Source organism: Pelecanus crispus, chromosome 7 (assembly GCF_030463565.1).
Source record: "Pelecanus crispus isolate bPelCri1 chromosome 7, bPelCri1.pri, whole genome shotgun sequence".
NCBI lineage: Eukaryota > Metazoa > Chordata > Aves > Pelecaniformes > Pelecanidae > Pelecanus > Pelecanus crispus.
This window is the reverse complement of record NC_134649.1, coordinates 48381688-48405057: the sequence shown is the minus strand read 5'-3', so window position 1 is coordinate 48405057 and position 23370 is coordinate 48381688. Positions and strand designations below refer to the sequence as shown.

Below are 23370 nucleotides of genomic sequence, written 5' to 3'. Positions count from 1 at the left end.
CCTGGAAGTCCAGTACGTGGGCTCTATGAGTAATCTCAGGTACCAAAGTTTTGGTTGCTTCCTATTTACATTTTAGACACTCTTGCTGCCAATTTGGCCTCCCATACCCGTGGATAAGAAGCATATTCAATACGCTGTTTGAAGGATTATCATGCACAGATGAACCTCTATCCTTTTGCTCATTCGTGTGCTTCCACAACACCATCCCCATTTGAACCTTTTTCTTTTAAAAAAAAATATCGGGGGCTATTTGATTCACTTGATTCAACTCGTAAATGATTACAAAGATGACACAACACGTATCTGACTGTCGTGAAAAGAGAATATACTTCCGAGTAAAGTGGGAAGGAAGAAAAGGTCCCCCAATAATGATATGAGACAAAAAAATCCCTTTTATCGGATGTTGTTAGAGTTGACATGAATGTGACTTTGCATTTTGAGCTGTACCTACTGACTTGAAAGCCATGCTGACTCGGGTGTTTAATTTGTCATTCTAATAACTCAACAGATTGAAGGGCTTAATTAGATGCTTATATTTATATTTCAAGATGATAAAAATCAATGTTCGTCTTGTTTACCTTCATACCCAGCCCAAAGATGAATCTACGTTTCCAAGCTACAGCAAAGAATAACGATATCAGGTGAGAGCAACTGAACCTGCTTGAAGACAGATATATTTCAATCTCCCTTCAAAAAAGGTATTCAGCACCTCTGCTAGTTTTGTTGATCAGAATAGGCTTTGCATGAAAAAGTCCTTTAAAATGTATTTGAGAATAGGTAAGGTGTCTCATATTAAAAAAGGCACTGTCTCACTCAGATCTGGTTCAAGGCTTGCTGATGCCACTGAAAGTCTTTCTATTGAATTCAATGGGCTTTGAGTTGGTACATATGATTCCTTTTATTTAAGCTTCCCTTTTCTGAAGAAAATAGTACAGTACACTTCATACAATGCATTATATGACACCCCCTGTAATACAAACAAGTGCAAAAAGTAAACAAATAGCTTTTATTTAATTGAAAGGTCTTTTTTTTTTTTTTTTTTTTTACAGGTTACATTGAAGAATGTGAGATAAATAATACCCACATCACAAGCAACGGCAAGTCTCCTCTTCTCTCAGTTATAACAGCTCGGCACAGCTCTTTCATGTTTGACATACCATTACACTGGAGTTTCAATAAGAACTACTGCTTGTAAAAAAATTGAGACCACTTTCCTCACAATCTCAAGTTATGTTTGGCACCACTCCATTTAATTAATGCATATACATTTATCCATTAATTTCAAAGCTTATTTTTAAAAATTAATGTAATATTGAGACTTAATGTTTTCTTAATAATACACCACTTCTATCTCCCTCCCCCATCCCCACTAGTTTTCTTTATCAGGAATGTTGGTCGTGGTGAAGTATTAAGATAAAATCTACGCGTGGTTAATTTTTAAAAGTCCATGGCTGAGCATTGCTTTAATCATCAAGGAAAAGGGTGTATAAGAACAGAACTCAATAGCAGGATCCCAGATGTCAAAATACGGTTTGCCCTTTGGGGCAATTTTATTCCTCCAGAGCTTAAACCTGTAAAAATATAAGCATACAAAATTTTCTGACAAAAGTAAACTGGTGTCAAAAAATATTTTTTCTATGCATTCTAGCATCACAGTAGTCTTCGTTCTGTTTTCAAAATGAAATATTATCCACCCATGTTATTTCTATTTATTTAGTTTTTAAGTTGTAGCCGCAGTCCCGTGGAGTATGGTTTCGAATCAGCTTCCCACCCTCCCTGTGCGTACCTACTTTCAGGAGGGTTTTGGCTAGTTTGTTGCAAAACTGTGCTCCTTTTTGCATGTGTAATAAGGTATTGAAGAGGGCAGAGACCGGACCCTGGGCACCCCCAGCCCAGCCATGGGGCAGGGCTGAGGTTCTCTGTCTCAGCAGCAGCTCCAGACCAGACTGAGAGCCACGTTCCACGTTCCGTGAGAGGCTGCAGCTTTGACTTTAGTAAGAAAGCTTATTTCTCTGTCCTTCCCTGAGCATTACAGCCCAGGGCAGATGGAGACCTACGCTAAAAAGAAGGTCACATCTAGGTGGTGTGCAAAATGCTTTCTCCGCTGATGAATGCGAGAGTCCCGGCGACTAATCTGCATGGACCCAGCGTTAGAAAGCAACGGCAGGGAGGCCAGCTACGGTAGTGGAAAGTCTGTTAATCTATTGTACTTCTTAGAGGCACACAGATTTCTTGTTACGCAATAACATTCGGAGGAAAAAAAAATATCCCACATACTTGATATTTTTGGAATCCTAATTTCCTCACTGCTGCTGCCATCCCCGCCGTCACTGACTGTTCTTATTTCTATGAGATAATCTTCTTCAAATGGTACCAGCAGTTCAGCTGAAGTGTTGTTTGTCTCCAGTATATGTGTTTTGCTATGTCTGTTTTGTCTATACAAAATCTAAGTAAAAAGGGATTAGAAAACAAGAGTTATTTAATTTTTTTTACATTTTAATGGATTTTTTGGGGGGTGAGAATATCTTCTATCATGGCCCAAACTTTTCAGAGCGCTATCGGCATCCTGCAGAGTATTAAACTTAATTCAAAATGTAGAAATACGTTCTGCAGAATTTTGTGATGGAGACCACAGAGGGCATTTGCTCCACCTGTGTTTTGCAGGAGAGCTTTTGTCCGCTAGAACAGAAAGTAGCTATGAAATCGTTATCCAATACACTTATGCTCTTCTGTAAATATGGAAGTTAGTGTCCTGGTTTTGGCTGGGATAGAGTTCATTTTCTTCCTAGCAGCAGGCACAGTGCTGTGGTTTGGATTTAGGATGAGAAGAATGCTGATAACACGCTGATGGTTTAGTTGTTGCTCAGCACTGCTTATGCCAGGCAAGGACTTTTCAGCTTCCCATGCTCTGCCAGGGGCACAAGGAGCTGGGAGGGGGCACAGCCAGAAGAGTTGATCCCAACTGCCCCAAGGGCCATTCCATACCATCCGGCGTCATGGGCAGTATAGAAACTGGGGGGGTTGGCCGGGGAGCAGCGATCGCTGCTGGGGAACTGGCTGGGCATGGGTCGGTGGGTGGTGAGCAATTGCATAGTGCATCACTTGCTTTGTGTATTATTATTGTTATTATCATTATTTTGTTACTCTTATCATTACTATTGTACTTTATTTCAGTTATTAAACTGTTCTTATCTCAGCCCAGGAGTGTTTCTCCCTCTCACTCCTCCGATTTTCCCCCCATCCCATCGGGGCAGGGGCAGTGAGCGATGGCTGCGTGGTGCTGAGCTGCTGCCTGGGGCTACACCACGACAGTTAGACACACCTTTAAACAAGACTTCAGCCGGTAACACCTTTTATATCCAGAACTGATGTGACACTTCAGGAACTGAAGTTTTAAGTTTGGGGTTTTTTTTAATTTCACCTGTTTGTGGTGAGCATTTATAGTCAAATAGAAATATTCATGTTGACTTTCATGTAAAATTACCACTTGCTAAAGAAAACACGAGACATTGCATAGCGGTATGTTTTTAAAGAAAGGACAGAAATTTAGATAGTAGCATCTAGGTTTCCACTTAGGAAGCACATTTCTACAACTAAACATGATGGATCCAGTGCCTGCTTGCACTTAGGTCTTTTTGTTAATGAATCATTGCCCAAGGTGCAGAGCAGCTTGGGGAGTCCGGACAGGGATCCTACAGACTATGATCAGCTTTTTTCCTCCAAAAAGCTTTTCTTCCTTGCTAGCACAGCAATGACAGTGTTTGACTCCTTTCTCTTGACAATCTTTTGACATATTTATGCTAAAAAGAGCAACTGAAGAGCAAAGCAGAAGGAGGAACAGGGATCATACAATAAATACTGCAGCAAGTACTTAAAGCTCTCTTTCCACATAAAAATGTAATAAGCAAGTGTAGCCCAGCAGCAGGTAGGTTAGATGCAAAGGAAAAAAGCCTAATAGTCTAGCTTTAACTTCTTCCGCAGTGTGCGTCAAACACACTCACTAGGGTCGAAAAGAATATGATCTCAAGAGAGATTGCAAGGTGGGGGTTTTTTGGTGTCCTTTTCCTCCCTAGGCATAAATAACTCTGTGTAGACACTAAAATGCCTAGCGACATGAGGATCTGGATTGTGAGAAACTTTCCTCATGCAAGCGCTCCCCACCTCCATTTTTACAATCCGTCAGGAGTAAAAAAGTCTTTCCATAAGTTTTTTGGGGTCAGAGCCACTGCAAACCAACTTTAAACTAAATTTTCCTTTCCCTAAAAAATAGATTTTTGCAAGTGCTTTTTACTTCACGCACATTGATCTTTACGTGAGTATCTTCCTGTCTATTTTCAAAGCTACATTTATGAATTGCCAGAGAGTGTGAACTTTTAAATGTGTTTTATACCTGTCTTTAATGCTTCAGAGACTGTTCTCTACTTCTTATGTACGTATGAAACTCCTTTCCGAAGAAGATGTGAATGCAAGAATCTTGTAGGATTACAAGGGAAATGGGACAAGAGATGTCCAGCATTGGGGACAGAAAATCCCTGCGTTGGGATAGAGAGGTCCTACTCTGAATGAACACAACTGGTCTTCCATTTGTATAAATGTCAGCCAACCATCCCAATAACTCCAGAAAAGTCACTGTTTTCCAGGTAATGAGCAGTCGCATTTCAGCAAGTCACTGTTTGTACTTCTATTATAAACAACATGTCTGATTAACGAGATAAAGAAATTACTTACTTTGTAGCCTAGCACCTCTGATTCATTCTCCATTGTTTTCACGTGTTCCCAGTTCAAGCAGATTTTGGAATTTGTCAGCTTCCAGGCGATGTTTGCCGGGGGTTGACTTGGTGCTTTAAAAAAAAAATGACGATAATCGCAAGATACAACTGAATATTAATTTGCATAGCGTAATTGAATGAGCCGCTGACATGGAAGTAGCAAATGCATGGGTGATTCAAATCTAAAAGAGTAAAAAATATTTTCCAGTCCATCATTTCTCTCGTATTAGTCAGAATAAAGATCTATTCATAGCACAAAACCACTTACTGTGAGAGTTCATTTTCAAAATTAGGAAAAGCCTGACAGTGTCTGTCAGTTCAAGTTATATTTGATAGATTTTGTTTAAGTACTGTGTTGTTCCTATCTGTGTTTTAATGTACTAGAGAATGTTTTGCTGTATGGATTTCAGAAAAAGCTAAAACTAAGAGCAAAGTACAAAAGACAAGGTTTTCATCAGCCATGAGGACAGGTTACAAAGAGCTACACATTAAAGTCTCCATGTGATCCATCATGAACCACTGTAGGATTTTATAAATTCTCAGCACAATAGGCTGAGAGTAGCTTTTCAAAGGCTTTTTATGCCTAAGTGCCAGGACTTTGAAAATTTGCCTACAAGTGACTGAAATCGAATCCTGTGTGAACATGTGAAGTTGAAGCTGTGCCTTTGAACTGCATCTCAGATTTAGAGCAACACATCACCACCTCCTCCATGGTGTGTCCTCCTGGACCCTACCTGGGAGGACGGCACTGGGGCTGTTAGAGGAAATAAGGACTTGAACAGAATTAAGAAAAAGGAGAAGAGATTTGGAGAAACACGGTACGAGTATCCCAGACCTGACTTTAAAATGCTTCACTTCTGGGATCCTTCTTTTCTCCCTACAGCTCCTATATATTGCTGATCAACGTATGTAACTTGGAAGGTACCATTGATTTGGTAATACTCCACAATTTCTTTCATTTCCCATGGAGATGGAATAAATTGATGGTGCTTAGTCACTGCAATAATGGCATGCACAGAACATTGTAGGAATCCTGGACAATGAGTAGGAAGACAGAGCTATTACCTTGAAGCTAAAGCTCCCACTGTAGATGTACATTGTTTATACTCTCTTGACATATTATCTCTACTCATATTGAGAGTGCTTGCATCTTTCAGAGACCAGAGCTTAAAATTTTAATATATGTTTTTAAATATTAAAAGGGTTATTTTTACTTTAATTTTTAAATGAACCATTAGCACAACCCTGGATTTGACAGAAGATGAAGTCAATGTAAAACAAAAGCAAATTTATTCCTTATATGTCTTGTCACTTCACTGTCATGTCTTTAACTTGTCATGCATATGCAGATACAAATATAGAGAATAATTTCCAGACATGAGCCTATTTTCTGTTAAGAAATTGCCTGTGAGAAGAGTTCTGTCTGAGTCCTTAAAAAAATACCTTCTGTGGCTTTATTTTGGTTTATGTTATTTACATTAAATGGCAACTTTTACCACAAACTCATTTTACAAGTTGGTTCCTGTCTTGCATTTAAGTAATAGTATGGAAAAGCACATAAACAAGAGGAGAATTGGTGAAAGACAGGAGAAATATTTCCCTTTTTGTGCGAAAGGGCTCATCAGTTGTTTACTGGGAAAACATAGTCCAAGGAAAGTATAAAAAAACTGGAATGCTTAAACAGTAATGACTTCGGGGCACGTGGGTACATAACAGATTACCAAGATTTTCTTCTTTATGACTACTAGTGAACATCTACTTCACGGGTTCAGTCCTGCAGAATGGTGCTCAGTGATTCCTTATTACCTTGGAGGATGGGCCTGTGAAAGCATTGGTTTCATGAGGCTGCTTCTCACAAACAGAATAGTGTATGGTTTTGCCTCTACAATGGCAGAAAATTTAAAAAATTAATGACTAAATAGTATTTCTATGAATGTATCCCGTATGTTACCCTCAGTGGTGCACAGTTTAAAGGTCTCAAACAAGCACTGTGTTTGGAGCATTTCACATTTTTCTTCAAAAAAAAAAAAAAAACGTATTCCCACACCCAAATCTATTGTTGGACCTGTGAACATCTTTCCTTTATTGACTCTGCTTCTCTTCTGAAATCTCCTGAAAGCAAGTGGCACGCTATTGCAACACAAAAGGAAATCCTTCCTAAAAGTTGCTACTCTGTAGGAACACAAGCACCGGTGTTACCTCATTTTGTAGGTGTACAGAAATACTTTAGCGTATAAATAGAGTAAGGTAAATGAAATAGCCTTCCCAGGTCTGATTTAAGTTGATGAGAATTTTGGCTTCCACTGAGAGAGAACTGAAGCCCAAGGTAAATATTATATCAATGTCTTCAACACCAGAGTCTGAATAAACTTGATGGTGACCCCAAAAATATTGTCAGGGAAGAGATAGAGAAGTTTCTTAGTCACAGATTTTGTTGCTTAATTTTATGAAGAAATTTGGGATCCACTTTTCTTTGCTATTGCAGCATTTATCAGACATGGGTCACGGTAAGCTGAAATGTCACTATCACACTTGGGAGTTTGCAACATTTGTTGTACGACATTGAATACCCACGTGATTTTTTAGTGGTGACATTTACTGGAGTGCTAGAAGGCCCCATCCCTGCCGTGTTGTAAGCTCGAACTGTTGCAAAATACACTGTGTTAGCTTTTAGTCCTGTGATATTTTTGGCTGTTACGTTCCCATTGACTCTGACTTTACCAGCTGTGCTTTCCTTGGGATCATCAGTCCAATATAAAACCTGAAAAGCAAGAACAAAGAACAGGCAATTCATTGTTTTCCATCAATTACAGATTTGGCTGGGTAGCAGACAAGCTGACAATGAAGATTTCAAGGAATACAGGATTTTTTTGTATTCAAAACTAGCAGGAAATAAAAGCGACCATGAATATTTATAGGGAAGAAATAAAATTTCAGAGACTGAATGCCAATTAAGGAGGTAAATGAAATCCTTAACTTTATAGATGTCCAAAATGAAACCTTTGATAAGGTGAGAAATTTTAAAAGTTTGTTTGGTTTTATGGTTTGAATACATTTAAGAAAACTTTAAAAGATACGACGAAACATCTATGTCGGTCATCTAAGAGGTTTTTTAATTATTATGTATCCTGCCTCTAGTTTTGATTCAGTGACAGCTATTTAGACCTAGGGCTTTTTTTTTCAGTGACTAATTGATTTGGGAAGGTTTGTGTGCTGTACATGATTCCTGTTACCTTCATTAATACATTTGTAATGATAGGACAGAATTTAAAGTATTTCTGACTTGCTTTACTCTTGGTTTATCTTATCTAACAAAAAAAAAAAAAAAAAATTGTTTCACTGTGCAAGTAAAATGCCCAGGAATCATATCTGAGGTTACTTTGAAGTTCCCCGGTTATTAATATAAAAATCTGCTCCCCTCCCATCGCTGGAGGGACCTCTGCTCTGTCCTGTGGATGCCAGATGCAGCTGACATGGGGTTTCTGCTCCCACCGGGTGCAGCACCGCTGGCTGAGTGCCGCCGGGGTCGGGCAGCATCCACGCGTCCTTGCAGCTCTCCCGGCTCAGACCCTGAAATGTCTGGCCCTGGATCCAGCCCTGGACTTGATGCCGTGACACCAGCCACACACCCCAGTGCACAGGGCAAAAAAAACCTGTCAGTTATTGGTAAATGAGCAGGTGCTCACTGCGAATGGGAGCGAGAAGCCAAAAGCCTTTGAAATATGCCGCAGCACAAGCTTTGGGTAGCAATGAAGTGCATTTTTCCTGGGTTTTTTTCTGTAAGCAATGCTATGGGTCATGTGCATGCCCTCAAACTATCAAGCACCCCATCGGGCTCAGGCAGCATTTCAGCTGTGTAAGAAGAGGAGGATCAGCTTGTTTTGTGGAGTCAAGCACGAGTCCTTTTATAGTAGCCACCACAAATGATTAATCTCGAGGTTTTAATTTACATTACAAAAAGTCTGAGACAGAGCTGCAGCCCTGGTCTGTAAATGCTTGTGATTATCTCAGGTGAAATGTCGCTAATGAGAGTTGGGTGAAGAGCTCCATTGTCTGTTAACTTGGAAGCAAAGGAGGAGGAACCAGAATAGAAATGTGGCTGGGAAAGGGACATCTCTAAGGTGTCAGACACCAGCACCAGCCGCCTCACCTCGTAGCCCAGCACCCTGCCCGTGTGCCTGTTCCATGCGATGGGCTGCCAGGAGACCTCCACCTCCGCCGCCGAAACGCTCAGCGCGGAAGCCCCCGCCGGTGCTATCTGTGGCTCTGGGTGATGGGAAAAAACACAGCTGGTGGAACATTTGTCTTACCAACAGCATGTTATGTCAAATCTAAGGGAGATTTAAGAACAGAGGAAGAGATTCTGGGGGGAAGTAGCAGGCAAAGGCTCAGCAACCTGGTGTGAATCCCTAGCTTTGCTGCCCGTTTATTCTGGAAGAGCAGCAAACCCATAATTTTTCAAAATTCATCATTGCCCCTAAGCTGGGGCAGATTTTCAGAGGAGATCAGCTCCAGTGAGTGGTCTGAAAAGCCAGACCCTCTGAGAGCTACACTTCTGAATGTCTTCTGATTTTCCCAGCCCACTCAGTGGGAGCTCCTTGGGAATAAAGAAGTTGAAACGCGCTGCCTGCTTAAAGCAATTCTGAAAATCTGTCCCTTGCTTTTGTTTACTTTGATTTCCCACTTTCTGCCTCGTGTCTCTTGTCAATCTTCAATGAGCAGCTTTGAGCAGGCTCCTTAATATCCCTGTGGAGATCTGTCTGATCATATCCAGGATGTATTGCTGCTACACAACCATTAATAATAAGAGTAACATGTGTTACCGTCTTCTCCTGAGTAGACAATGGATACGGAGCTCAGGGTCCCTTCTCCTTCGTTGTTGTAGACACCAACTTTCACTTCAAAAGGAGAGAGAGGTGTAATGCTTTCATTCCTATAAACATATTTGTTTGCTTCTACTGAAGCCACCACTGCTTTTGTCCAGGTTGTTGAGCCAAGAGGACGAAACATAATGATGTAGCCAAAACCTTCCCCATTTTGTAGTTCTTCTGGAACTGGCTGTAGTGACAAGGCAGTCAGTCAATAAGCATTTGCAAGTACACACTGTTTTAATTGAATCTTCATTCTCTGAGTGTATTTTGGTGGTATTGATTTAGTTGACTGTGCCTTAGAGAAGATAATAATGTTTGCTCCATCAGTCAATGTAATATTGAAATAAAAATCAAAATAATAAGTCTATTGAGGCAATCAATTTAGAAACAAAAGATCTGATCAGCTCCATTAAAGTTATTCTCTTTCAGGCATGAAGTTTTCAAAATTAAAAGCATTTCACTCAGTACAGGTTGTAGCTGATTTTTTTTTTTTTCCCCAAGGGGTATAGGAATGCTAATTTTAAATAAATGACTTTTAAAGAAAAAAAAAGAGTCAGGAAAAGAGCAAATGTATACACAGAAATGTGCGTCATCTTTATAATTGCCTGCATATGAGTACAGTACTTACTTACATTTTTTTTTTAGCCCAAGTGAAAGTCTCAAGTGCATGAACATATTCTTATTTAAGTTTGTTTAGAACAGAAATGTTATTGCAAGTCAACATGGCAAATTAATGTTTCTATTAATAAAATCACACGTCAAGATATGTATTAATGACTATTACTGAACAGGCAATTACATCAACACTGTATCCAGCATGAACTTTTTTGTTTTCTTGGCATAAAAATACTTCTACATTAGCTTCTCAAAGCAAGAGAACGTTTATGAAACAAGAAAAAATCAGTACTACATGGAGGAAGGAAGCGTTTCTCAGCAGAACTTCATTTATTTTAGATGCTTGCATCAAAGTAAGGTGCACAGAAAAGCAGCCATGAAAAATGGTGCAAAAAGAGAGAGAAAACCATAGGGGCAGAACGGCAACCCCTGTGATCGTTCCAGGCTCCAAGCTCCTCTCCTGCAGAGAAACTACTGGGAACACTAATGGTGTGAGAAGATGGGAGAAAAAAAATCAGGAAGTATATCGGAAGATTTCAGGGCACTTTTATTTTTTTCTTCATATTTCTTCTATGGCACGTATGATGCATGTGTCTTTCCTTAAGTGTTTTACAAACATTTAGTCCCCAGTGTGCCCCCTTCTAGCTCCTTTCCAGTCCTGAGAGAGTTAAGCGTGAGTGATGGTGCTGCACTGGGGATTTATAAGAGTTCAAGCTACTTTCTAGAGAATTTAATTTGTTTTTGAGGCTTCTGTGACCTCAGATTTAATCAAGATGTTTAGTGAGTTCATCACAGAAAGCTGGAGAGTCGTGTTCAGTGTTGTTAGCTTGGCATAATTAGTATTTCTTCTGACTATTTTTCAGGACACACTATGGAGTCCAATGGGATAATTTGATTGAGATCTCTCAGGTTGTTTTCAATTTTCATGTTCTTCTGCTCCAAAAGAGTGGATCAGTAGAGGAGAAAACAAAACAGTGAAAGATGCATATGGAGGAAAATTTACTTCAGTAAAAGTGAAGTTTCACTCTCTTTGGAGCATGGAGAGGGGAAAGCATTGGCAATATTATTTATCTAGCGGGGATTTTTAAATTTTGACCTCATCTTTTTCCTGTCACTTCCCTTCCTCCCCCAAATGGCTGGTTAAATGGCACAGGTTTTTTAGCATAAAGGAGAACATAGATAACTCACTCAGCTGATGAATAACATCACTTTTACTTTAATTTAATGTGTTTTCCTTTCCTTCAAACTGTATACATGAGCTTTGTTATTTCTTTGGAAAAAGAATGGAGTCACGGGAGGGAGCAGACTGCTTTCCTTGCTGAAGCTGAACTAGAAGTCTTTTGTTTTTTTCATGAAGATATGCTTTCCTTCTTTTCATGAAGAAATGCTTCCTTTCCAAGGAAGCACCTTGTCTTTGGAGTCCCCATCCCAAATTAGGAACCAAACAGAGGTCATCTTGTGCAGCCTCTGAGACAGTCACACCTAGTAAGATACATGGGAAGGCTGCCCGGCCCCTGCCCTCCAGGCTGGGGTAGCTCCTACTTCAGTCAGATGTCCTCAGCGCCAGGGGATAGATTTAATTGGATGAGTCACATTAACTCCATATGTATTTTTCATAGAATCATAGAATCATGGAATGGTTTGGGCTGGAAGGGCCCTTCAGAGCTCCCCCAGCCCAGCCCCTGCAGCGACAGGGACAGCTTTAACCAGAGCAGGGTGCTCAGAGCCCCGGCCAGCCTGGCCTGGGATGGTTCCAGGGACGGGGCCTCCACCGCCTCTCTGGGCAACCCCTTCCAGAGCTTCACCACCCTCACTGTAAACAATTTCTTCCTTACATCCAGTCTAAATCCATTCTTCTCTAGTTTAAACCCATCACTCCCTGTCCTGTCCCAACAGGCCTTGCTAAAAGCTTGCCCCCCCTTCCCGCAGGCCCCTCTCAGCACTGCCAGGCCGCACTCAGGCCTCCCCGCAGCCCCCTCCTCTCCAGGCTGAGCACCCCCAGCTCCCCCAGCCCGGCCCCGCAGCAGAGGGGCTCCAGCCCTCGGGGCATTTTGGTGGCCTCCTCCGGCCCCGCTCCAGCAGCTCCATGTCCTGCTGGTGCTGAGGGCCCCGAGCTGGGCGCAGGGCTGCAGGGGGGGTCTGCCCAGAGCGGGGCGGAGGGGCAGAATCCCCTCCCTCACCCCGCCGCCCACGCTGCTGGGGATGCAGCCCAGGATGGGGTTGGCTTCCTGGGCTGCGAGCGCACATTGCCGGCTCATGTCCAGCTTTTCATCTACCGGTACCCCAGCAATGAAAAACCCAGCACTGAAAAACCCAGGGAGTGGGAGCTGTGTTTTGGGGAGTTTTTCCATAGGGGCTGGAGCCCCATCCAAGCACCTGCCCCATCACTGCACGGGCTTTGCAGGATGCTGCCTGCCTTCATCGCGGTGCCCGCAGGGACGCTCTTGGGTGGCTGGAGAAGAAGGGCTCCTTCCCACAGCGCTTACTTTCCGCCCTCTGAAATGACCTGCGCTCACCCGTTGCAACTTGCAGTATGGTATTAACTGTTCTGAAAATGTATATTCTCTCCTCTCACTGGAGTGCTGGAGAATTAAAGGGCTCATCTCCTTTAATGCATAATAGGATATGTCTTGTCAGCACAGTGTTCCAGAATGAAAAACATGTAAACAAAAGTATGAAAAATGTTAATGCAGAAAATGGCCAAGCAGATTAGTGTGTTAAGCACCTCCTGTACAATGGAGATAAGAGGGTTATACAGACTTCTAAACATCTTTATAACATGCCTCTTAAACTGTTTATTTTTATAAATTGTTTGCTATAACACCGAAAACTTGCTGTATTTCTTACAGGCTGTTTTCTCTCCAGATGCAGGAAGAAATCCAGGGTCAGGCAAAGCCAGTGACCAAGCCTTTGGATTTCAGTAGGGCTGTGATTCCACCCATGGACTACTCCCCATTAGACAGCTTAGGTTAATTGAGCTAACAATTACCTCCCACGTGATGACCAGCTCAGAACGGCTCCCTCCTCCTCCGCTGATGTTCGTTGGTGCCACGGCAGGAACTGGAGAAGAAAAGACCTTGGTGCTTACAACTCCCCACCGCTACTGCCAGGGGTCTTGTCAACTGGATGATTAGAGCTTTTCCTCGCTCACATGCAGCTATTCTGCCTTCCAACACGTAGAACAGGGGCTACATTACATAACAGTACATTTTAAATGAACTGAAATTATGTTTACACATTTTCAAGTTTATAAGGCTGAAGCCACAGATGTGTTTGATACATGAGTACCCTGGTTCAAAAAATTAATTAAAGAAGCTAGTAGCATCAAGTATCTGACATTATTATGCCTCATCAACTAATTGGCAAAATGATGTTCCATTCAGACTGTAGCTGCAACACTACTGATTTACTAATTATGCATTTGTTCAGTAAACATGTTGTTGGAGCAATATATTAATTTTTTTAATTGGCTGTATACTCTTCTTAGGAAATTCAAAACTCTTCATTTTTCTCCTTCTCCCAACACTGTAAGTGCCCAAAAGTTCATTGTTCAGGGCTTGATTTCCTCAGTGTTGCTCAAGGTATATGGCAGCACAGGTACAGGGTCAAGGTCAAGCAATGTGCTGGTGTTCCAAGCTGAAGGGGCTTCTCATCACTCAAATGGCTCTTGGTGGAGAGGCAAGCAAAATATCAGCGTTTCTTGCCTGTTGCTGTATATTTCCACAAACATGCCCAGCCCATTAGCCTATAAATACTGACAGGCTGGGGGAACTGGTTTGTGATGTAATGGATGGAATTCAGACAGACCAGCCTTGTTCTTATCGTATAGTTCGCTATAGATCTACATGCGAGGATGACATCATGTTCCTTTTCAGCTGCTGGGGAAGTATAAAGAGAGGACAACCCTGGAACTGACTGAGACAGAAACCCCCTATAAGAGGGCATCTGTACTGTTTACCATCTCCAAACCCCTGGTACTATTTTTAGAGATTTCAAGATTGTTCTGTCATTCCCTTCATTCAGCTCTCACTGTCTGAAAATGGGATGTGTTGAGACAGGGCTGAGGACAGGGCCAGAAATAGGGGCAGTTACATCTCAGAAGCTTTTTCAGAGATTTTGGCAAGTTTTGCCATGTCTGCCTGCCCTTTCCCATGTCTGCCACCCAGCATTAGCCCAGCTCTAGTAGAGGCAATAAAGGCAACAGCCCTTTAAGTTCACAGAAATTTGTATGAACCCACTATCACTTCGAGATTCAAGCCCACATAAATCTGCATCTGATTTCATCCTCTCTAGAAATGTAGAAATTTCACGATGATTTTGTTGTGCAGTCATAAAAGTGAGTGCAAGCGCAAACGGGCAGGCTCCTTTGAAGAGTTTAGCATAGGTATTCGATTTTGTCACTCACAAGCATAGGTATTCAATTTTGTCACTCACAATCAATGTCTTTGTGCGCATCAGAGGCAAATAATCTAAGACTGAAGCGAACTGCATTAAAGGAAAAAAATTACAAAACCCTTCAAGCCTAGTGTTTCACTGTTTCATGAACCAGTTGATGCTCAATTAGTTCATGTGTTAAATGCGTTCAGTACTTACTACATTTGCATGGGGAAAAATTTGTACTACTGCTCAGCAGAGCCTCAACTGGGTCATAGTTGAGAAACAGATGAAAATTTACAGCTGAGTGCACCAACAGAGGCTCAATTAATTCTCAGCTCCATTTTAATGAAATGAACAGTGGCTCATTTGCATCCACAAATCTACTAATGCTCCGATTTCAGCTGGCAAAATAGCTATTACAACAGTGAAGTTCAAATTCACCCTTTCATGGCCAGTCTTTTGCTGTCCACACTGTCATCCCGTTTTCAGTTTCCTATTCTGTTAAAAAATGTAAAGACACTCTGTTACTGCTCCCACAGCAGAGCAATGTTTTGAGACAGAATGATTTACAGCAGTGAAGAGGTTAAGCAACTAAACCTGAACTGAGTCTTCCTATTCCTTTCGTTAAGCTTCTGATAAGGCTACACTGTAAGGAAATAATGTTCGTTGTGTTATTGCCATGATAAATAATATTAATTTTATTGTTTCTTTCTCTTTCCAGCCCTAGCCTTGTGAATCCCTCTAATAAAAGAAAGCTTTAAAAGATGAGAGCTTTTACAGACTGTATAGGTGGTTTTGAACATCACACTTTACAAAGCCCCACGGTGGCAACAGCAAGGAAGACCTTCTCAAGACTAATTTTGACTTCATGATCAATCATGTAATGGAGAACATATATCTGTGATACTCTGCTGGGAAATTTAGAAAATCTGGCCTCTTCCTCTCTCCAGCTTTTGTTTAGCTTTCCCTTTTCACATTGCTCCTTACTCCTTGCATGTGAGGGTTTCCTGTGGTTCTGCTGTTGGAGGAGGGGGTCGGGTACCACTCGGGCATGCACCCCCCAGACGCCTAAGCCCGGGCAGGATCAGTGCATCTTTCCAGGCTGGAGGCTCTCAGGCTCTTCCCTTTGCTTGGGAGCAGCCTGCAATCTGCTTTACTACCGCACTGGCCAGGCAGTCCTGACTGCTGCTAAGACTCATTTGATGTCTCTCTGCACCTGGAAAGCTGACAAAATCTATCAAAATCAGTGTTCTAATGATCAAATAGTTTTTTCTGGCATCAGTACTCAGTATAAGTTTTTGCTTCAACAATAGGAAAAAGAACTTATTAAATTTAAATCTACTGATTTAATACATTTTGAAGTCATTCTGCCTTTGGACAAGTATTATAGGTGTTCTGAGAAACAAATGGATCCCTCTTTCTAAGTATATATGTATTTTCTGCTGTACAATGTACAATACTGTATTTTGAGTTCTGTGTTGAAATACAGCTTGCCAAACTTCAGAGCTTGGCAAATGAGATAAACAGAGAAGAGAAAGTGGATTGTAAAAGCTGCTTCCACTTTACTGCTTTCCGTCCTATAAATACTGATTTTATAGGTGGGAGAGAGTTGATAAGCAGGGGCTGGGAGAAACGTAAAACAAACCAAAGGTTTGGGCTTCAAATAAATTGTACCAAACTGAGTAGGTCAAAGGACTGACAGTGTTGGTCATCCAAGAATGAGTCTTCTTCCTATGAGGTTCCAAGTCCCAGAAGATAAATGTGTAAAGGTTAGACAGACAGATAGTAAGGATCCCGCCCTGGAGTCAGTGGAAGCTATTAGTTTCACTGGGCTTTGGATGCTGTGATTTATTTCCTCCAGTTAAAGCCAATATCCTGTCCCTACTGATGCTCAGATATCAAACACCCTCTGCAGCAAAGACATTACTTGCTTGCGCTAGGATATGCCAGAGAGCTGGCTTTATCATTTTATATGCAAGTCCCTGAGCAGGGTATAAATATGGTTATAATTGGAAGACAAAAAATGTTGCTCCCCAATTGCTTGAATGAAGGCTTGTGTTCAGGCACGTGGATTAGATATATTTTGGGACATATCAAAGGGAGGAAGCATGGGCCAGCTTCAGCCTTTATTGCTGGCCCAAGTGATCTCCAAACCAGAAAGCAAAGCGTGCGGTATCTCAATCGTGTCCAAGCATCCCTTGCATCGGTAGTGCAGGTCTGCTGTCATGAAGCCATAGCAGCCATGGACTAACATGCCAGACAGATATGTAAGTAACCCTGTAGGAGTGAGTGGCTCTGCTGCAGTGAAATTCTCACACGTGGGAGCTGGCAACATGTCTGTGTGGAAAAAACTGACAGAAAGTAGGGACTTACCTGCTGCTTTAGTTTTCAGTAGAGCTGATGGTCTGCTTGGCTCCCCAATTCCAACACTATTGCTGGCAACCACACGAAACTCGTACTCAACCCAAGGGCTTAAGTCAACCACTGTTGCCTTGTGAGTCCTACCATTAATGACTTCAGGAACTAAAGGTAAAATAAACATGTCATGACAATTTCTTTTTGGAATAATTAGTGGTATATGCGAAAAATACAAGGCAACTCTCAAATTGCTCACCTGTTGCAACTGCCTGCCATCCAACTGAGAAAGGAGTTCTCATCTGAATACTGTAGATCTGGACTGGACTATTATTATCTATTCCGGACTTCCAGGATAACACGGCAGTAGTGCTAGAAATATGTTCAACTTCAAGATCTTCTGGTGGACCTGGGGGGCCTGATATAATTAGCATTTTAAGAGGAAGGTATTAGGAAGAGCAGATTCATTGCTGGGTTGGGTTGGGCAACTCTTCCTTAAGTCAGTGGAATTATTCATGAAGCTGCAGTTTCATAAAAGCAACGCAATCTCTAAATGATGGCTTCTTGCCTGTATTACATTTTTCTAATTAATGAGTGGTTTTGAGTCAGGAAAATGAATGTCTTTATGTTTCTAATATGAAAACTGCAAACAAGGGAATGATTTGTTTTGTCTGACAAAGAAAGTTACCCAGTGTGTCTTTTGCTGAACGTCCAACATTTTCAGAATTCCTACTGAATTTAATCAAAACAGGTTTAGAAAGAATGCAAGATGGTGCACTGTACAGATTTCTGATTTCTGCTAGGGTTTAGAGGATCTTCTCCCATAACAGCATTTCTCTTGCTGCTGGCAGTAAAAAGATTAGTTAGTTGAACATAGAAAATAATTTTTCATATTATCTCCAAACAGCAGAAAGGAACCAGGTCTCTTGTTTCTTTTCCAGCCTGCACAGTGACCCAGACGTGCCCAGCAAGGAGCAGGTGACAGCAGTCTGCTGGAAGTAGAGGACTTCCCTGTGCCCTGCCATACTGACCTGCGTGACCAGAAAAGCTGACCTTCCAAAGAGGCCATGGCAGCACTGCACAAATCTCTCTGGGTTAGCTGCACACTAGGATCATGTTGGCCAGAAGCTCAATCCAATTTTGGGGCCAAGGGTACAAGATATGTAACAACTCACCATCGAAATGTTGAATTGATATCCTAGGAACCATTTAAACAACAGTGGATGTTAAGAATTTCTAATTCCTCCAGAAGATATATGTGTCTACATTTAACAGACATACCTCTTACAATTATATCTACTGTTGCAGATTGACTGTCTAAAGTTGTTTGTACCGTGCACGTGTATTTCCCAGAATGATGTAGCTGAATATTTCTTATCATCAAATCCCCAACAGACTCCTGGAGATACAAAGAAAGTAAACTAATCATTCACAACGTGCTTTCCATACTGGACATTTTTATAAATTGCTCAATACTAATAAAAAATTCAGCTTTTAAATTAATATATTCATAGCTATCATCAGTTTCTTTCATGTGGACATTTTTATTATGGCTTCACAAATAACTCAAGCACCTTTATGAAATTTAAGAAAGAAAAATAAATGGCTGAAGCCCTTGTAAAGAAACAGTGATTTGCCATGCATATAAATAGTGATGGAAGAACTATGATAAATATTTGTGTTGCCTAAAGACTGTGGCAAATAGTTTCATTAAGCAGTAAGGAGTTTAAAAAACTTACTCTTCCAATTCTTTCAAAATGATGTATTCCTCTATTAAAATCAATGGTATTGCCATTGAATGACCATGTGAACACCACATGTATGGAGGGGTCATGAGACACCTGACATGGAAGGACTATGCTTTCTCCAACTGTTACATCCATATTAGAAGGTGGAGTAGTAATTACAGTCCTTTCTGTAGGGACAAAAAAAAATAAAAAAATAAAAAATCCTTTTTATGAACATGCTTATAAAAATAGTAGATCTTGAATGAGTTTTGTACCATTTGTGAAATGATTTAAAATTGGCCCAAATGTTCCATAATAAAGAAAATTATCTCTAATATGGTGATGATTTCAGAACACTCTTACCCGTGTGTAGCCTATTACTTTTGCAGTTTCAATACAACAAGCATGCTGTGTGCCTCTCAGAGCGAGCAGATGTCAGAGGCAACATGCTAAATTAGTCGTATGTTACTGTGGAAAGCCCATAGTCAGTAGGTATGATGTCAGCTCCAAAAGTGCAGAAGTCATTATTAAGACTGTTAAAAATATGCCCAAGGTTCTTCAAACTTGAAAATCTCTCCTTATAGGAAACTGCAGCAAAAGCAAAATTGCTGTTCATCTCCGCTTACTTTATACATTGAGATCCTTAATCTATATTAATGTTAGTGGTAGTTTACCGCACAGTGCTGCTTACCTTACAGGTTCAAAGAAGATATCTTCACAGTCAGAAAAATTATTTATCTAATCTTTTTTAACCCCTTACACTGAGAAACAAACTTGCAGCTCTTACTAAGGGAAGTAGTAGCTCGCTGAAGGGGAAAGAAATAGGTTTATATGGCTTCACTTTTGTTGATATGACTGGCAGATAGATTAGAGATAACAACCACTTTGTTGTAAGCAATTCCCTTGAATAAAGCTTTTGTGCATGAAAGTGTTATAAAATGGTGAGAATTTAGAGGCACGTGAATAAAATGAGAGCAGAATCTATTCAACAATATTAATATGTTCTGAAAATAATGTGAGAGGAGGAGAAGAAAATTTGCACGAGCTGTATTAGTTCAGCGTTCATTCTGGCTTAACCCTATGCGTTAGAAATGTGCTTGAAACGTCAGGATTTGGGTTTTACTAAGGCCTTGGCTCCAAAGGGCTGACGCATGACAGGGCATCCAACCCCTTACCTTCAAACGCATTTTCGTTCAGACTGTCACCATCATTGCAGTAACTGACAGGCAATATGGGCTGAAGCTTGAAGGGCTTCTTCCCAGCATCTGAGCTGCGCTGGGTGAGTGACTGTTACGGCAGTGGCCAAGTAGAAACAAGGTAGAATGTTGCGTTTTCTGCTAACCTTGTAAAATAAAACTGGATCTCACTAGTTTCAGTGATATACCTGCTGCAGGCATCAGGTAATATTTTCCAAGGAAAACAAAGAAAGAACTTGTCTGATTTTTATTATTGTAGACAAATAACGGGTTGGTTTGGTTTTTTTTTTTCTGGTATCATTAAAAGACTGTCAGAGGCTCTTATTCTGAGTTAGAGCTCAGACTTGGAAACCGCTTTCTCAGATTTCTCTGCATACTCTGCTCTTACAACCATGTAAAACTATCATTGTGGCAGCTCAACCAGTTTGTCTGAAGTCAGGAACTACAGAAATGTGAAGGCCTCAGATGACTGTCTTGAAGATACTTGATCATTCGGTTAGAGAAATCTCTTCCTCTCCCTGCAAGCAGTGTGTCAGATGCAATAAATTCCAGATGATTCAAGGGCCATATTCTTTGTTGGCACAACTCCACTGATTTCAGCACACACGGGCAAAGAACTTGGCTCCATAAATCTCAAATGAAGTAATTCCATTGTGAAGTACAGGTAACTTTTATAGAATAACATTGAAAAGTATCTGGGAACTACAGAGAACCTCCACAAAATTTTCTTTCCTTGCTTTTTCTCCTGTACTTCTTATTCTCACAGCTGAAATAGAACTGCATGAATAACACTTTGAGGAGAGAAGTTCTATTACTTGCAATAATGCTGTATATGTTGAAAGAAGAAAAAAGAAATAATACCCTGGTATACATTAAAAATTGGAAAGTTACTTTCATGACAGCTGGAACTTCTCTTTGCCACTAGCAGGTGGAGAGGCATGATTGGCTGCCCTGATATGGTCCTCCAAACCCATCATCTCTTCCTTCAAAGCCATCCTGTAAGACTCCCTCCTTCCTTAAACCTATAAACCGTGTGCATCTCTACACTGAGGTTTTAAAGCCAATGAAACATGGCATCGAAGAAGCAATATCTTCCCCTGAACACCACGATCGACCTCAAAGTGGAAATTCTACATTGGTCTGAATGTTTATGGTATGCTTCCTTCCAGACTCCACTTGGGTTTTGTCTGCTCTGTCTTTAGCTGTGCAGGAGAGATGTCTCCACACATATTCCCTCATAAATGATGCAAAAAGGTTATGTCTGGTTTACAAGAGGGTGTTGAAAAGTCTAGCAAGTCAGCCTGGACTGTCCCTCACCTCTTGTAGCCCCGGTTCTGACCTGTGCGGTGGAGCTGGGAGAACCAGGAGGTGGGAACTGGCTCCTCTGAAATCGCTGCAAGGGTCCGATGCACAGCTCCTGTCTTCTGTACAGGGTAACTGCCCCGGAATGGCGAGGGCTGGCCCTAACAAGGCTCGTTTACAATGTCAGTCAATTAGGTGGGCAACAACATGTTTCCTGAGCCTTCCCTTAGTAAGCTCAGTATCTGGATATGAGTAAACAGTGGTTACATGGTCCAGCTTCCCAGGCCTCTCAGATAGCCCCCAAAGCCTAAGATGAGCTCCTTGCTGCCAGGAATAAGCTGCTGCTGGTATTTTATCTGTCTTGCTTAAAGCTGGCTTGGACGCATCTGTTCTGCACTGCTTTGATGACAGCCTGAAGATACCCTTTGAACCAGGTATTGTGCTACAACTCCAAATCAAGGCACTTATACCAGGAATGAAATTCACCTTTTCTGCTTTAGTTCATTCAGTATTAATAAAACTTTGCACCACTACTGAATTTTCCACATGTCAAGTACTTCCTGTCCTTCAAATTTCTCTTTAAAATATCTACCCTTCGCAGGACCCACATCACCTCTACTGCCACAAGACTTAATGTCACCTCATCTTGTAACTCCTGCTTCTCTGTATTGGATGGTTGGTCACCAGGATCGGTGCATTTTGACTCTTCTCCAATGCACTGTGTACAATTATAGCGTTCTATAAATAAGTAAAAGACTATAAATAAAATCAATTTATTTCTATGGAAAGGTTGAAGTAAGACTAAGCAAGAATGATACAAGCAGGATCGCGCAGAATTTGTAATCAGATTCAACAGTTAACGTTCTAAACCCCATAGAATACAAATAGAAAACGATGCCCTATTTTTTGTAAAATCTTTAAGCCTCTATCAAAGCCAGTTGTCTATTTTACAGGTAGGGGCCATTAGCTCCAGCTGGTTGTAATGAAACTGGCTGGGAATTCTTTGAAACTTTTCTTCATCAGAAGATTCCAATAATATTATGGTTGCCTCATTAGGTCTGTCGTGTAATTTCTTGTGTCATGATTTGATCGCACATTCAAAGAGATCAGAAATAAGGCATCTGCAATCCTGTTATAAAATGTTATTAGAAAGAATAAAAATTCTGGAGATCATTTATCTGTTAAAACATATGGAAGTCCTCCTTGGGGAAAAGATAAATATTTTGAAAAAAATGCATTCTATGGCACCCTCTAGTGAACGGGTATTTTGGAATATCAGAACATAAAGGTTTCTTCTTATAATACAACAAATCCCAATAGCTATATGCTGTTAGTATTATGTCTACTTTCTTATTGGTATGAACCTATTGGCGTCCACCAAATAAATATTGAAAACTGTCCTTCTGTGAATTATACTGGGTTTGTGTGTGAGGTGGGGTTTTTTAGTAGTGTTAGCAAAAATATCCATTTTGTTGTGGTATTATCATCCTCTTGTGTCTCTTGTTCTAGCCTGCTCATATCCAGTGATACCACTGATGTGGAGTGGTTCACTTGTGCGATATTTTCTGCTTCTTTTATGGGGTTGTCTTTAAGACTTCCACCTCAAATACTTTTAAAAGCTTCTTAAAAGCTCTTGGTTCTGCATTACCTATCTATCTTGCTTAGCAACTGCAGACATGCATTATATGGCAAATCCCATTCCAGAAGAGAAAATAGATAAGATGTTGTGAGTGCTGGAGGTATAATAAAGACTTCTCACACAAAGAATAAACAACTCAATGAGCAGCAATAAACTTAATTTGCACATTAGATATGCTTTTCCAAGTTCTGACATTTCAGTTGAAAATAACGCTGAAGCAATGAGGCCTATAATTGAACAGCCAAAACTTCTCCAGAGGGGAAACAAAAACAAATGTTCCCTGCAAACAAGATCATTTTTATACCATGTTGTTACTCAGTGTTTCAATAAACTTCATAAATGCCAAACAAAATATTTTTTTCATGTTTTAATGTGATTTTCCCATATTGCTCCATTAGGATGTATGTATGTGATACGTGAAATGGTATATAATCTTAATGAAGTCAGAGCTGCCTAAACCCTAAACTTCTTGGTTTATTCATTGCTAGCTGTGCTGTGACATCGTCTCAGATTACACAA

General features: G+C 40.8%; 1 protein-coding gene across 1 annotated transcript in view; it reads right to left on the bottom strand.

Moving 5' to 3' along the window:
• Positions 1 to 1470: 1470 nt before the first annotated feature.
• CNTN6 (contactin 6) overlaps positions 1471 to 23370 on the bottom strand; it is a 120012-nt gene continuing 98112 nt past the window's right edge. The window contains exons 12-22 of the mRNA XM_075714559.1: positions 18727 to 18902; positions 18269 to 18386; positions 17247 to 17405; positions 17006 to 17155; positions 13245 to 13315; positions 9593 to 9827; positions 8920 to 9035; positions 7344 to 7530; positions 4729 to 4841; positions 2278 to 2446; positions 1471 to 1571 (exon numbers count right to left, since the gene is read on the bottom strand). Of these exons, the coding sequence (XP_075570674.1) occupies positions 1471 to 1571; positions 2278 to 2446; positions 4729 to 4841; positions 7344 to 7530; positions 8920 to 9035; positions 9593 to 9827; positions 13245 to 13315; positions 17006 to 17155; positions 17247 to 17405; positions 18269 to 18386; positions 18727 to 18902 (1595 nt within the window). The remainder of the gene's footprint in view (positions 1572 to 2277; positions 2447 to 4728; positions 4842 to 7343; positions 7531 to 8919; positions 9036 to 9592; positions 9828 to 13244; positions 13316 to 17005; positions 17156 to 17246; positions 17406 to 18268; positions 18387 to 18726; positions 18903 to 23370) is intronic.